Source organism: Dendropsophus ebraccatus, chromosome 5 (assembly GCF_027789765.1).
Source record: "Dendropsophus ebraccatus isolate aDenEbr1 chromosome 5, aDenEbr1.pat, whole genome shotgun sequence".
Taxonomy (NCBI): Eukaryota; Metazoa; Chordata; class Amphibia; order Anura; family Hylidae; genus Dendropsophus; species Dendropsophus ebraccatus.
Window position 1 is genome coordinate 151,574,893 of NC_091458.1, and position 16,373 is coordinate 151,591,265.

The following is a 16,373-nucleotide window of genomic DNA, read 5'->3' on the forward strand; positions in this document are numbered from 1 at the left end:
TTTGGTTTCTGGAGCACTAAAAATTAAAGTGTACCTGTCACGATGTTCACTGACCTAATCAGCAACAGCAAATTCCACTTTGCAGGTATCCATGAATATGAACACGCAGTGATGGTAATGAGCACGACCCCCATTAAACCCAATTGGGTTTGCACACATTACTGTCATGGCATGTTCATAGCCATGGATATCTGAACTTCCGGCTACAAAGTGGAATTCAACACCATTTGGGTCAGCGGACTTTGTGACAGGTGTGCTTTAACCTGTTTCGAAGACAGAGGGAAATCTCATTACCATGAGAGGATAGATCAGGGAGGATTAAAGGGGTTAGGGCCGGGATTAGCTGCAGGAAGGGCTGCCCAGGTGGTCCAGAGAGGACAGCGGTGGGCTGCTGTATTCGGTGACGTTGGTAACAATTCTTACATATACTGGTAAGAAGCATAACTTCTCCAAATCGGTTAGTGAGCAGTGGAGGTGCATACTGCGGGACATGGATGCCTTGGTCCCCGTTATGGAAGTAAGAGGTAAAAGAACATGATATGGTATGATTTAGTGTAACTGAGAAAAAGGGGTAATAGAAGCACCTGGTTTAAATGCAGGATTTATAGACATTGGCCGCAGTGGACGCAAACGATCCACCAGAGAACCATCTCTTCCTGATAAGGGTAGGTTAGCTAGAGTATGATGAGTGGAAAACAACAAGGAGTGGGGATTGCATGGATGGGGTCCAAGTTCAGGGAAGTGTGGATAAGGCTTTGGAGCAAGGTCTACAATGAGACTGACCCATAGCTTGGAGTCCATGTTGTGGAACATGTCCAAGAGATGGGCATGAACACAGCAGAGAAAATTTAGTTGGTACTCTGGCAGGCCAGCACCCCCTGAAAGTTTAGGTTTGGACAAAATTAAAGGGGTTATCCAGCAACAGAAAAACATTGCCACTTTTTCCCCAGAGACAGCACCACTCTTGTCTTCCGTTTGAATGGAGCTTAATTGCAAACTACACCTGAACTGGAGACGAGAGTCGTGTTCTCTGTGATAACTCTTTTAATCTGTTGATAAGGAGATGATTAGAGGACCATACAAAAGAAATTGGTGCTGGATTTGGTAAATAAATAGGAAAGTAAGGGAGATTGGGATAGTCTGTAGCAGATATGAGAATCTAGGCAATAAGGTCATTTTGATTCAAAGGGGGTTTCCCTATTGAAACCTGCTTGTCCCCTATCCACGGAGATTGGACCTCCCACGAGTTCCGGCACAGAGGTCACACCCCCACAATTTCTTACATGTCCTGTATCCTGTCAATAGGGTGACAAGTCGGTTTTGATTAGAAAACCCCTTTAATGGTGCGTTCACACCTACAGGATCTGCAGCTGATTTTCTGCAGCAGATTTCATTTAAATAACTGAACACAGCATCAAATCTGCTGCAGATCCTGTAGGTGTGAACGCACCCTAATTATGCTAATCCTCCCAAATCATGAGAACTCCCTGCAGTCCTACTGTTCTTAGGGTCCTATTACACATAAACTATAAACGATCATAAACTAAATGAGCGCCTATCTGCTAGATTGACACTCGTTTACTGAGCAATTACACGGACCAACTATCTGGCAGCAAAGGCTGCACTGACATAATTACCGATGTCCGTGCAGCCCTTGCCTTTAGTGTAAAACAATAAAGTATTACCTTACCAAGTTCCCTGGTGTCTTCGGGCCTTCCTGCAGCTCTGCCTTCTGTTTAGGTCTCTGCACTGACAGGCTGACGGCCACTCAGCCAATCACTGTCCGTGGCCTGTCTGTGCAGAGACCAGTGCTAAAGTATGGGCCTTTTTCTTTTTAAGCCTGACATACTGGTGAATTACTACACCCTGAATGACACACTTTAGCGCTTCCCACTGGAGGAAGATTGGAATTGACCATTGGACCATACATACAGCCACGGCGCAGGACTCCCAAAATAACTTTAAGACATGAATGTCTTTCTTGGGCGTTTATTTACACAAAAAAATGAGCGACCCGTTTCTGTGTCGGACTGACACCTGTATCAAGCTCCTCACTGCAAAACGCCACGTCCTGCTCGAAGCAGGAGCAGGACTTGGCGTTTTGCAGTGAGGAGAAGCTTGATAAACATGTTGCAATCCATTTTTGAAAAAAAAAAACATGCATTTGTGTGCATCCTTTTTGATCTGTTTTGATCTGTTTTTCCATTGACTTCCATTATAAAAAAAAAAACGGATCTGTTTTTTCTAACGTACTCAAAAATGTAGTCGACCTCATTTTTGTGTCCATTAAAAAAAATGATTAGTTTTTTTTCATAATGGAAGTTAATGAAACAACGGTTCAAAATGGATGCACAAAAATGCATGTTGTGTTTGTTTGTTTTTTTTTTGCAAAAACTTAGCGTGAACCCAGCCTTATATTCATGAGTATTAGAAGGTCACTGAAGGCTGAAGAGAAAACTGCAAAGAGATTGCCTAAACCACTAATTCTTCATCAGAAACTAGCAATAGATAATCACCAACATCATTTCCTGGTTGTTGTCTGTGTTTAATGGACTGACGTCCTTCTGAAGACCACCTGACACCCGTTGTGCCCCCCTAAATACCATACTAATAACACCCAGCGGACAGCAAATTGCAGGAAAGCGAGACAAGTGGCCAAGACTTTAGAACTTTTTTTCTGGACCAATGAGTCATCTTTGATAAATAAAGTGATTAACTGATATGTAAGGAATCACATAAGCGATCACATAAAGGAAAGGTATTTAAAACAGGTAAAGGCAGTGTGCAATGGGGCTTCTTGACCTAAATGCCTGCATTTTAACACCCATTCTGTAATTTTTGCTGGAGTTTTGCAGCACAGGGGAGTGCCCCTGTTATATCTCCCGATTCAGAGTAAAGGCCCTATTACACAAAATGATTATCGGCCATATCTGGCTGATTACTGACCTTTCCGATCGATAATTGCTTGGTGTAATAGCGTTAAAAAACCACGATCAGCCATCAGGCATGATGTCTACTGACTCTGGTCTCAACATAATGAAACAGCCCGATCATGACAATGACAGTCAGCTGCATGTTGCTTTGTGTAACAGGAGCAGCGGCAGCAGCAGACCAACCCTGACTTCAACGGGCCACCTAGAAAATCTAAGGATCATCCGTGCAGCTGCTCCCACTGCTCCCCGTGACCCCTCCCGCAGCTCTCTGCCTGCTGTCTGTGCGTGTAATAGCACAGGTAGCGAGTGGAGAACGAGGGGGAAAACAAGCTCTGACCCGACAGGTCGGCACTCGCTTCCCTCCCAATATCGGCCTTAAGAAACCCTGTTCTACAGTGCCTTTTACTACAAAAAGCAGTAAAGCTGATGGGACTGCTTTAACCCCTTAGCGACCCATGACGTATCTGATACGTCATGGTGCCGCGGGGGGTGTTCAGAGCGGGGTCCCGGCGGGACTAAACGGCGCTGATCCCGGCTGATATGTATAGCCGGGCAGTGCCTCTATTAGCCGGCGTGGGTCCCGTTGCCGCGGCGGCTAATTAAGCCTCTAAGTGCAGCTGTCAATCCTGACAGCTGCACTTAGAGGCTTTGATCCACATGTCCCTGGTGTCTAGTGGGACGGATCTCCCCAATCGCGCGGGGGGATCCGTTCTTCTGATGACGCTGATCCCGGCTCGGCAATAGATTGCTATGGCCTGCAGCAGGCCATAGCAATCTATGACCGATCTGATGGATCTTTGCTGTGTATATACACAGCATTGATCTCTATGAGTGTATATACAAGTCCCCCAGGGGGGCTTCTAGTTAAAGTAAAAATAAAAGTAAAATTGTTTTTTTTATTAATAAAAAAATCCCCTTCCACATTAAAAGTCCAAATCACCCCCTTTTCCCATATTATAAATATAAATAAATAAACAAATAAATAAACATATTTAGTATCGCAGCGCATAATCGCCCGAACTATTAATTAATCACATTCCTGATCTCGCACGGTAAACGGCGTCAGCGCAAAAAAAATTCCAAAGTGCAAAATCGCGCATTTTTGGTCGCATCAAATCCAGAAAAATTTTATAAAAAATTATCAAAAAGTCGTATATGCGCAATCAAGGTACCGATAGAAAGAACACATCATGGCGCAAAAAATGACACCTCACACAGCCCCATAGACCAAAGGATAAAAGCGCTATAAGCCTGGGAATGGAGCAATTTTAAGGAACATATATTTGTTAACAATGGTTTGAATTTTTTACAGGCCATCAGATAATATAAAAGTTATACATGTTACATATCGTTGTAATCGTAACGACTTGAGGAACATGCATAACAAGTCAGTTTTACCATAGGGCGAACGGCGTAAATGCAAAACTCCCCAAAATCAAAACAAATTCCTTTTTTTCAATTTGACAGCGCAAATGATTTTTTTCCAGTTTCGCAGCATATGTTATGGAAAAATAATGCCTGTCATTGCAAAGTACAATTGGTTTCGCAAAAAAAAAGGGCTCATGTGGGTCTCTAGGTGAAAAAAATGCAAGCGCTATGGCCTTTTAAACATAAAGTGGAAAAAGCAAAAGTGCAAAAACGAAAATTGGCTTTGACCTTAAGGGGTTAAGGATACATAGTTCTTTTTTTAAATTAATGTGCAATTTGTATGATGCATGAATGTATGAGGTCCCTCAGTTTCCAAGTGAATTTGCACGCTGCTGACACTTAGGTCAAGGAGACACATGGAGACTGCATGGTGAGAGATGGGAGGGAGGAGCCGTTACAGCTCTCAGCAATTTGGGGCTTGAAGGTATATGTGTTTTTTAGTTTGGGCCATCTCTTTAAATAACCTGTTTGCTTTTATGTTGCAGGACCCGTGGGGGCGCAGCCCTTCTTTGTGGTGCCCAGACGGCCTGGCTATGGCACAATGGGAAAGCCCATCAAACTGCTGGCCAACTGCTTTCAAGTGGAGATCCCAAAGATTGACGTCTACCTCTATGAGGTGGACATTAAGCCAGACAAATGTCCCCGCAGAGTTAACAGGTGAATGGATATATTTTCAAAATGGCATAAAACTGGATCCAAAGAATTTTCTCGTCAAACCCCCCCCCCCCCCATACTTGTATTTTTGAAGTTATTCAACATTTATAGACATAACACTTGCATGCTCTACATTAAACATGTCAATGCCCCATTAGGCCTGGTTCACACATCGTATGACACCGGCCGTTCTGTGACCCAGCCGTGTCACAAACAGAACGGCTGGTGTCAGAGTAGATGATCCCAGAGATGATCTTCATTTCTGTTGCACACGTGGGAGCCCGCATCCCAATTCACCATTGCACACAATAGAGAATGCGGCCGGTGTCGCACCCTCCATTGTGTGAACTGTCACGTCTGTGCGGTCGCTATTCAATAAGTAGCGGCCGCACAAAACTGACATGACGGTTTTCTGTGCGGCCAGTTGGAATTCCGTCTGGATTGTATACTATGTGTATAGGCTCCGGCCCGTATTCCATTCATTCAAATACAACATATCTTTTGCATAAATCATGAAAATTGCAACAACGGACGTGATTTTGCAAAAGATACTTTGTGTGAACATGGCCTTTGAAAGCAGGGAACGGAACGTGCGAAGGACTGCAGCAAGCCTCTATACAGCTGGCCTACATCTTGTGTCTATTGAGAACACCCATGTGGTTGCAGACATTCTACCCTATGGAAATAGTGTCACCTCTGTAAACTTTCCCTCCCCACTGTGCTTGCTTTTTGCAAGGTATTTGGATGTTTCTTTCCATTTCCTTTCCACATAGTTTTTACTCTACTCTACTTCTTCAATAGGGAGGTTGTTGATTCCATGGTCCAGCATTTCAAAGTCACCATATTTGGTGACCGACGACCAGTGTATGATGGCAAAAGGAGCCTGTATACTGCCAACCCACTGCCTGTAGCATCTACTGGGGTAAGTCACGTTTCATCTTTGACCAAAGGTATAATACATTTGTCACAGAAGTAATTCCATATTCATCATAGGTATGTTCACACTACAGAATTGGCGGAGTTGCAAGTGGAGTTTGCGTTGCGGACTCTGCTTGAAGTTCTGCCTGTCTCATTGATTGATTTTTTTTCCATTTGGCATCTAATATGACATAACTGTTCTGTTGGATCAGCCATTTTCTCATACAATCAGACTCTACGACAATAGCGCCAATAATACTGATCAATAAAAGTGGGAAAAAAGTTTTGTTTTTTTAAAACTCACCTTCAATAAAAGTATAAATCACCCCCTTTCCTAATATACAAATATATTTACCATATTTTTCGGCGTATAAGACGACCCCTGACTTTTAATCAGATTGTCAGGGATTCGCCTTATATGCCAGAAAATGTTAACCCCTGCCTAACCGCAGCCCTGCTGCGGTCAGGCAGGGGTTAACTGCAGCTAAACTAATTAAAAAAAAGTTAACTCACCCGGGCCCGTTCCCGGCCTTCGCGCGTCTTCTCCTCCGCACCCGTTGCCGGCGCAGCCAGTGTGACGTACACTGACTGCGCCGGGGATGTCCGAAGCTCTCCCCAGCAGGCGAGCGTCTAAGCGGAGACGCTTGGCTGCTCGGAAGAGCTTTGGAAGAATGACAGAGGCTTCGGGTACTTCCGGAGCCTCCCGAAGCCTCTATCATTCTTCCAAAGCTCTTCCGAGCGTCTCCGATTAGACGCTCGGCTGCTGGGGAGAGCTTCGGACATCCCCGGCGCAGTCAATGTACGTCACACTGGCTGCGCCGGCAACGGGAGCGGAGGAGAAGAGGTGCGGAGGCTGGGAACGGGCCCGGGGGAATTAACTGTTTGTTGTTTTTAAATGGTCGCCCCATACGGTGGGGATGGGGCCATTTTTAAGCCCCCCCACTGTATGGGGCGACCATACTAGGCGTATAAGGCGACCCCCGACTTCTGACAAGATTTTTCGGGGTTAAAAAGTAGTCTTATATGCCCCGGAAAATACGGTAGATAAAATGTATATATTCTGATATATATATATATAGCTATCAGAAATAAAAATTATAAAAAGCGATCAAATCATTTTTATTTACACGAATATGATACCAATAAGAACTATAGATCATGGCACAAACCAGTCGTGTAGGTGGAGACATAAAAGGGTTATGATTCTTAGGGGGAGATTTATGAAAGGGTGTAACTATACACCTGGTGTAAACTGCCCACAGCAACCAATCGCAGCTCCTCTTATATTTTACCAGAGCTGAAAGCTGAGCTGTGATTGGTTGCTGTGGGCAGTTTACACCAGGTATATATTAACATCCTTTCCTAAATCTCCCCCTTAGGGTATGTAAAACAGATGGAATTCAGCTGCGGAACCCCGTCTGCCTCAGTGTGTCATAGCTTCCCCGCTGCTGCCGCTCTTCGCTTGAAGAAGTGTCACTTCTTTGAGTGGAGAGCGGTGGCTGCGGAGAAGCGTGCGCTATCCCATAGGCGGGCTATGACACACTGAGGCAGGCGGGGTTCCGCGGCAGAAAGTTCCACCTGTGTTACTGTGTGAACATACTCTTAGGGTGGGTTCACACTACGGAATTCTCGCGGATAAACTCTGCAGAACTCCGTCGGAGTTTATCCGCGAGAATTCCGTAGTGTGAATCCACCCTTAGAAGGAAAGGAGCAGAGCACTGCTTAACTTTGACCTTGACATCTATGGATTAATGATCTTTGGTCATGAAGGGGTTAAAAATGCGGAGAACAAGGGAAGTGTTTGGGGCGTTTATTTTAGTGATAATAGTAGGATGCACTTGTGTTTTTTTTGTTATTTTACAGTTTAATATTTGATTGTCAAACTTTCAGCTTTTTTTATTTTATTTTAAGGTGGACTTGGATGTAACATTACCAGGAGAAGGAGGGAAAGATCGTCCCTTTAAGGTCTCCATAAAATTTGTCTCTAGGATAAGCTGGCATCTGTTGCATGAAGTACTTACTGGGAGGTCCCTTCCAGAGCCATTGGAACTGGACAAGCCAATAAGCACCAACCCTGTCCATGCTGTTGACGTAGTGTTACGGCATCTGCCATCCATGAAGTAGGTGGAGAACGGCCACGTTAAAACTTAAATGTATGTTACCATCTGAGACATTTATGGCATATCGAACGTATATACCATCAATGTCTTATAGGTACAGATTCTACTGACTCCCACCTATCAGGAGAATGGGGGTCCCCTTCTCTCCCATTCAGCACTCAGGAGACCATGCATGGGTGCAGCTCTCTCCAGTATAGAATATGGAAGGTGCAGACACAGCCTACCATTTTACAGTTTTCATATACTACAATAGAGAGAACTGCATCTATAGAGATGGCGGCCTGTCCACTTCTTTGTGGAGTGCTTTTTTTTTTTTTTGCAGAAATCAGTAGTCCAGGCAATTTTAGGAAACTTTGTAATCGGGTTTATTTGGCAAATATGCCATTATCTGCATTCAAAAACACTTTCCCAGGTCCCCCCTCCCCCCCTCTCTCATTCACTGTTCTTTATCAGGAAATCGCGACTCTTTTACATCAGTCGGGCCCTGTCTGTTCTATGGAGGGGGGAGGAGGTAGATAACTCGCCAGCAGAGAACAAAGGATTACACAGTGAGAGCTGTGTGAAAGCCGGTATTCAGAGGTCAGAGAGGTCAGTGCTGACTTCAGAGGAGATAGCCGGTGATGTAGCTGTAAATTAACTCTTTGTTGTCCTGTTTTGGTGCCTCATCTCCCTCCACCCCTCCCCTCTCCATAGAAAATCAGGGGGGAGAGCTTCAAACTGCTTTTTCATTATATTAATGCATTTTCAGCTATTAAACCCCTTTACAAAGTTTCTTAAAATCACCTGTAAAAAAAAAAATTAAACGACAGTGACACTTTTACAGGTGTCAAGGGAACCTTTTATTTTACTGTGGCACCACTAGACACAGACAAGCACGTGTTCATCTAGATAGTTGGTTCCCCATGCTGATTGTCATTGTGGACCCCAAGTGGCCCCTAGGCTAAAGGTTTTAGGAATTACATGCTGTAAATTCTGGACTATAAATGGGATGCATCGAGCAGAACCTCTCACGATCCACCATCTCCTAGGTCACACTGTAATGAAGAAAATAATTCTTGCACGATGCTGCATGTAATTATTATACAATTCTACAGGGTTGCTCTCCATAGTGTGGCTTGGAGTAGTGGATGAGGCTCACACACCAGAATAGGGTTATAACTACATATGAGCGCATCTTGAACATACTCTAGTTCGATTGTTTGGCATTTGATTATTGGTGGCTGAAAAGTTGGATGCAGCCCTACGGAGTTAGGGAAAACATGGATACAGCCGTAGACACAGTGGAGAGGGTTTGTCATGTCAGCTCCTGGCATATGTGCCTTTTCCCTGACGTATGCCCCACTCACCTGATGGGTAGATGGGCGGGCGTGGCAAGGAAGGGAGGGGGTCTCCCGCACCTGATCATGATAGTAGACATAAATCATACCTCCGGAGCAGGTATAAATCTCTGCGCCTTCTGTGTGGCAGACCCAGGTCTGCTGGTTTTGCTAAGAGGCATGCGCTTATTATTAAATTCCAGAGGGTGAATGGGGGCAGGGCTTTATTTTTGTTCATTTGCCCCAAATATTTTAGGTAAAAAAGGCACAAAAACTGCATTCTTGCAACACGAAAAACATTTTTATTAATTTTTTTTTTAAGCCAAAAAGAGTGTGTGAAGGAAGCCTTACAAATAACTTCTTTATTTCAGATACACACCTGTAGGACGTTCCTTCTTCTCTGCTCCAGAAGGATATGACCACCCTTTGGGAGGGGGAAGAGAAGTCTGGTTTGGATTTCATCAGTCTGTCAGACCTGCCATGTGGAAAATGATGCTTAATATAGATGGTAAGAAGGAGACATCATGCCCCTTGCTGCTAGATCTATCTATCTATCTATCTATCTATCTATCTATCTATCTATGTAGCAAAAATACTCTGCAGCACTCGGAAGTTCTTGAGCAAACGTGACGTGGGTTTATTTAAACATCGTAAACACAGCAAACAAGAAGTAAAGAGACACGACGTTTCGGCGTACCTTACGCCATTTTCAAGTGAAAATGGCGTAAGGTACGCCGAAACGTCGTGTCTCTTTACTTCTTGTTTGCTGTGTTTACGATGTTTAAATAAACCCACGTCACGTTTGCTCAAGAACTTCCGAGTGCTGCAGAGTATTTTTGCTACATAACTACTTCGGTCCGTGGTCCAGGACCCGTCTGCGGGCACCTATCTCGTGCATTTAAGGTGCTGCCTACATTTCTTAAGATATCTATCTATCTATCTATCTATCTATCTATCTATCTATCTATCTATCTATCTATCTATCGTTGAACAGGTTTGCAGAATTGATCTGATTCAGCAAAGTTCTCCAAACCCGAATTTTCGGCATTCGACTCCTGGTGCCTGGAGAATTTGGATGCTGCTTAACCTTAGGCTGTATCCTTGTTTTTTTGGCAGCCCTAAGGCGACATCCAACTTCTCCAGCCACCAGGAATATAATGCCAAACATTCGGGTTTGGAGAACTTTGCTGAACTCTAACAATTTGAAAAGTCTGCTCAACATTACTTATATCTTTTATTTTTTGGTAAGAAATGAACAGGTTCAGAAGTAGAAAAGAATATTTCAGACACAGCCCAAGTAAAAGCTATTGCACAATCATTATTGGTTACCTAGATATTCCAGCTAGTCAGAAAAGTGATCTAATAAAATTGAAGCATCTGATTACAAACATGTGAACAATATTAAAGGGAATTTGTCATCAAAAAATTACGTATTGTTAAAATAATATTTTTATGTTAAACATATTTTTAAATAATTTTTGGTTACTTTTTTTCTAATGTTTCATTTTTCTACCTATATTATAAAAGAATCTTGACATCTTGCAGTTTTCAGATAGATAGAAGAGACAACAGCAGCTTCCTATGGAATGACCTCTTCAGAGGTCACAGATTGCGCTCATGTTACGTTTCACTTTCATCTCAAGGGGACAGACTCTGTCTTTTGTTGTCTATGTCCATGAGGCTTGCTCTAAAGCACGTCAAAGAACAGCCCAGGCAATATGTCAGCCCCCATAATAATGAACAAAAAGTTAAAGGGAACCTGTCACCCCCCGTGCCGGGGTGACAGGCTCCCGACCCCCCGTTAGAGACCCCTATACTTACCTCATCCCGCCGGGTCCCGCTTCTGGATTCGGTCGGGTCCCGGAGATCTCAGCCGCTGCAGCCCGGCGCGCGCGCTGACAGATGAGTCCAACACCCATAGAGAATGACGGAGCGCTGGACTCTCCTGTCATTCTCTATGAGCGTTGGACTCATCTGTCAGCGCGCGCGCCGGGCTGCAGCGGCTGAGATCTCCGGGACCCGACCGAATCCAGAAGCGGGACCCGGCGGGATGAGGTAAGTATAGGGGTCTCTAACGGGGGGTCGGGAGCCTGTCACCCCGGTACGGGGGGTGACAGGTTCCCTTTAAGTAACAAAAATTACAGTCAGAAAATAGAAACAGATTAGAACAAAAGAACATGTTTTTGTATCTGACTGTAATCAGTAAGATAAAATTTAGGCAACACATTCCCTTTAACCGCTTAAAAGAGTTTTCTGCCCATGCCCTCCCCAAACAAATTACTTAAAAGGCCCCCTGGTGTTACAGCCCCCAACTTTCCCCCTGAGCTTTTTGAAGTATTTAACAAAATTTTAACTCTAATCAAGTCACCATCGTAGAGTTTAAGGGAATAATGCCACGCGGCAACGCAAAGGTGAGCCTGCTGCCTTCTGCTGAAGACACAGAAAACTGTTTGTGAGCTGTTCACTCCATCTCCGATCTAAACCCGCTCCCTTCTCAGTGTCCCTTGCCAGCTGTCTCTGCACTCTGTGATAATGGGAGGGTTAATCTGAGGTCAGGTTGCTGGTGACCTCAGATAAACCCTCCTGGCATTATAGAGTGCAGAGAAAGCCAAACAGGGACACTGTTTACATGAGCAGCCTAGGAAGGCAGAGTGAAAAGCTCACACACAGCTTCCTGTCTCTTCAGCAGCAGAAGACTGAAAAGTTGGAAACAAGTATGGAACGATTTGATAGTTTTCGGGGGGGGGGGGGAGTATCAGCTGTTTGCCTGAGCCTAGATCCGGGCAACTCTTGGGTCAACTAGGGGTAAATCTATGACTAATTGTCACTATGTCCTAGAACAGTGATCCCTAACTCCGGTCAAGGACCAGCAACAGGTCATGTTTTGAGGATTTCCTTAGTATTTTACGGGTGATATAATTATAATTTGTGCATTAGGTATCATCATGTCTGTTCTTTCTGTAAAACCTCTGGCACTGTTGTTGAGGCGGTGGTGGTTGCCTCGTGCAACATGAATCAGGGACCTTGAAGCAATGTGAGTCCTAAGCACTTTGATCAAATTGTAGCTAATTCCTGATATATAGTAATATATAGTGCTAAGAAGCAGACAGATCAGATGTGCGGTCATGTCATGTTTTTCTCCCCGTAGAATTAGTTCCGATAATCTGTTGCATTGCGCACTGTATATATGGACCATGCGCTGGAAAGTGTGCCTTAGAGCAAAGCGTTGAAATTGTATATATCATCTCCCATTTACAGAATTTGTTATAAACAGATATTACTGAGATATAATTCCACCATACACACGATCCCAATAAATACATAACAAAGCGGTCGCAGAAACTGTGCTATATATCTTGTTTGCCACTTATACAGCACTTCAGAAACTTCCCAAGATCATAACACTTTTTCCGTCATTTTTTAATTAGTAAATAGCTGCCCGCAGCATTATCAGTGCTGCGAACAGGGACTTAGGTCAGAAATACGTCTGTGTTTCCATTTATACATTGATCCTTTTACACAGCAGGTTCTTATTGATCTTCAATAAAGCTGCAATGTAATTTTGGAAGTGCTGTTCAGTATTTTACTATACATGACATTCATCTTATTTGCTCTCTTATTAGGTTATTGCAGCTATTGTATTTCTCGAGGTCCGCATGAAGAAGTGTATGTTAACAGTCACAGAGCTCCCACTATGCCTTATTATCTAGATTCAATAGGATAAGTATATCAGACCTCTCAAAGTGAAAGGAGACTGGAGGGACATTGTGTAAAGATCTACACGGCATGTGTACACACTGTTCCCTGCAAGTTCAGTGTCTGCACGTAGCTTAGGGACGTATTACATGGGCCAATATCCCTGATAAGTGAGGGCCGACCTGCCAGATCGGTGCTCGCCTACTGAGCCTATTAGATGGCACGATTATCATGCAGCAAGGGCTGTATGTATGTTGTGAGCAATGTCCGTGTAGCCCTTGCTTTGGAGTAAAATAATAAAAATATATACTTACCTGATCACGTTCTCAGGCCTTGTCTGTGGAATTCCCCAATCTCTGCTGCTCTCGCTTTTGGTCCCACCTCTGAAATGACAGGCCGCTCAGCCATTCACTGCCGTGGTGCTGTCCCGTCTCAGAGGCGGGACCAAAAGTGAGAGCTGCGGAGATCGGGGAATTCCACAAACATGGCCTGAGAACACGTGAGAACGTGATCAGGTAAGTATATATAAGTAGATATCTTTATTATCTTACACTCCGTGTCTTTATTACATCAGGCTTATTCATCCAGTTATCGGTCTGTGTAATTTGCAAACTGGGAATTGTAGTGTTTTACAGCTAATCTGATGTAGGAAAAAACACTGCATTACACGACCATTTAGGAGAGCAAACAATGCATTTTGATCCTGTCTCCAATCATCGTTTACCTTCATACAATCCAAGATAGGATGATAATATGCTGTCCACCATCAGCTGCTTACGGAATAGCATTCTTTGCTGGCATTTTTTAACCATATTTTCATGATTTAACCCCTTAAGGTCAAAGCCTATTTTCGTTTTTGCGCTTTTGCTTATTCCATTTTAAGTTTAATAGTCCATAGCGCTTGCATTTTTTAACCTAGAGACGTATATGAGCGCTTATTTTTTGCGAAACCAATTGTACTTTGCAATGACAGGCATTATTTTTCCATAACATATGCTGCGAAACCAGAAAAAAATCATTTGCACTGTCAAATTGAAAAAAAAACACGAATTTGTTTTGATTTCGGGGAGTTTTGCATTTACGCCGTCCGTCCTATGGTAAAACTGACTTGTTATGCATGTTCCTCAAGTCGTTACGATTACTATGATATATAACATGTATAACTTATATTGTATCGGATGACCTGTAAAAAATTCAAACCATTGTTAACAAATATACGTTCCTTAAAATCGCTCCATTCCCAGGCTTATAGCGCTTTTATCCTTTGGTCTATGGAGCTGTGTGAGGTGTCATTTTTTGCGCCATGATGTGTTCTTTCTATCGGTACCTTGATTGCGCATATACAACTTTTTGATCGTTTTTTATTACATTTTTTCTGGATTTGATGCGACCAAAAATGTGCAATTTTGCACTTTGGAATTTTTTTGCGCTGACGCCGTTTACCGTGCGAGATTAGGAATGTGATTAATAGTTCGGGCGATTACGCGCGCGGCGATACTAAATATGTTTATTTATTTATTTATTTATTTATTAATTTATATTTATAAAATGGGAAAAGGGGGGTGATTTGGACTTTTATTAGGGGAGGGGATTTTTTTTATTAATAAAAACACTTTTTTACTTTTTTTTTTACTTTAACTAGAAGCCCCCCTGGGGGACTTGTATATAGACAGCACTGATCTCTCATAGAGATCAATGCTGTGTATATACACAGCAAAGATCGATTAGATCGGTCATAGATTACTATGGCCTGCTGCAGGCCATAGCAATCTATTGCCGAGCCGGGATCAGCGTCATTCCGACGCTGAGGCCCGGCACGGGCAGAAGAACGGATCTCCCCCCCCGCGATCGCATCGCGGGGGGGAGATCCGTCCCACTAGACACCAGGGACACGGAGAGCACAGCATCTAAGTGCAGCTGTCAGGTTTGACAGCTGCACTTAGAGGCTTAATTAGCCGGCGCGGCAACGGGACCAGCGCCGGCTAATAGAGGCACTACCCGGCTGCACGTGTCAGCCGGGATCAGCGGGACCCCGCTCTGAACACCCCAAGCGGCACCATGACGTATCAGATACGTCATGGGTCGCTAAGGGGTTAAAAAACAAAACAAAAAAAACTTTGCTTATGCCAAAATGAAATAAAAACTCAAAGGATATCCCTAATAGGAGGCATATGTAGAATTTTAAAAAATTACCAAAAACATTAAAGTTTACCTGTCATTTCAGGTGACTTTTTGGGACAGGCTGTGCTGTGAGTGTAAATGAGGAACATCGCTATATCTGTCTATTATTTATCTTGTATGTGGCATTTTTCAGCCAATTTCTGTTCTGTCTTTTAGCTGTCTCTCTCTCTGTAGCATGTGTACGTGTGTTTTTCCTCCCCATATCCCCCCCCATCCTCCTACCACATCACCCCAGCCCCCATCCTCCTCCCATCTTCCACCAACCCTCCGCCTCCATTCATAGACTTGTAATTTGATCCCTGAGATACCTATGGGTTATAACAGTCAACAACTCTTTCCTGTATTTGTTTGTACTATTGATTTATGGAGAGTTGGGTAAAGTGTCACTGTCGTTTTTTTCTGTTGCACAAATCAATAGTACAGGCAATTTTAAGAAACTTTGTAATTGGGTTTATCAGGAAAATATGCCATTATCTGCATTCAAAAAGACTTTCCCCAGGTCCCCCCTCCCTCCTCTCTCTCTCTCATTCACTGCTTATTATCAGGAAATCTTGACTAGTTTACATTAGTTGTGCCCTGTGTAATCTATGGAGAGGGGAGGGGGAGGAGGGAGATTAGTCGCCAGCAGAGAACAAAGGATTACACAGTGGGAGCTGTGTGAAAGCTGGGATTGAGAGGTCAGAGAGGTCAGTGCTGACTGTCAGAGGAGATAGCCCGGTGATGTAGCTGTAAATTAACTCTTTGTTGTCCTGTTTTGCTGCCTCATCTCTCTCCACCCCTCCCCTCTCCATAGAGAACTATGAAGACAAGGGGAAAGCTTCAAACTGCTTTTTCTTGATAAAAATGCATTTTTCGGCTAATAAACCCAATTACAAAGTTTCCTAAAATCGCCTGTACTATTGATTTCTGCAAAAAAAACCCCCAAAAAACGACAGTGACACTTAAAAGCAAACGTAATACTTTTGATCAGTGTATTTAAGGGTGCCTTCACACCTACCAACTCGCAGCGTAAATATCGCTGCGAGTCTGGCAGGTCCTGGCAGTTCACTTTCACTACATACACGCAGCGGTCTGAACGTAATGTAATTACGTATGTATGTAATTCTGCCGGCCCCTTAACCCCTTCT

General features: G+C 43.6%; 1 protein-coding gene across 2 annotated transcripts in view; it reads left to right on the forward strand.

Moving 5' to 3' along the window:
- The window catches only part of LOC138793232 (protein argonaute-3), an 86,273-nt gene that overhangs the window by 22,605 nt on the left and 47,295 nt on the right, over positions 1-16,373 (forward strand). For both annotated transcript variants that reach the window (XM_069971651.1, XM_069971652.1), the window contains exons 2-5: positions 4,847-5,018; positions 5,817-5,937; positions 7,845-8,053; positions 9,741-9,877. In XM_069971651.1, the coding sequence (XP_069827752.1) occupies positions 4,847-5,018; positions 5,817-5,937; positions 7,845-8,053; positions 9,741-9,877 (639 nt within the window). The remainder of the gene's footprint in view (positions 1-4,846; positions 5,019-5,816; positions 5,938-7,844; positions 8,054-9,740; positions 9,878-16,373) is intronic.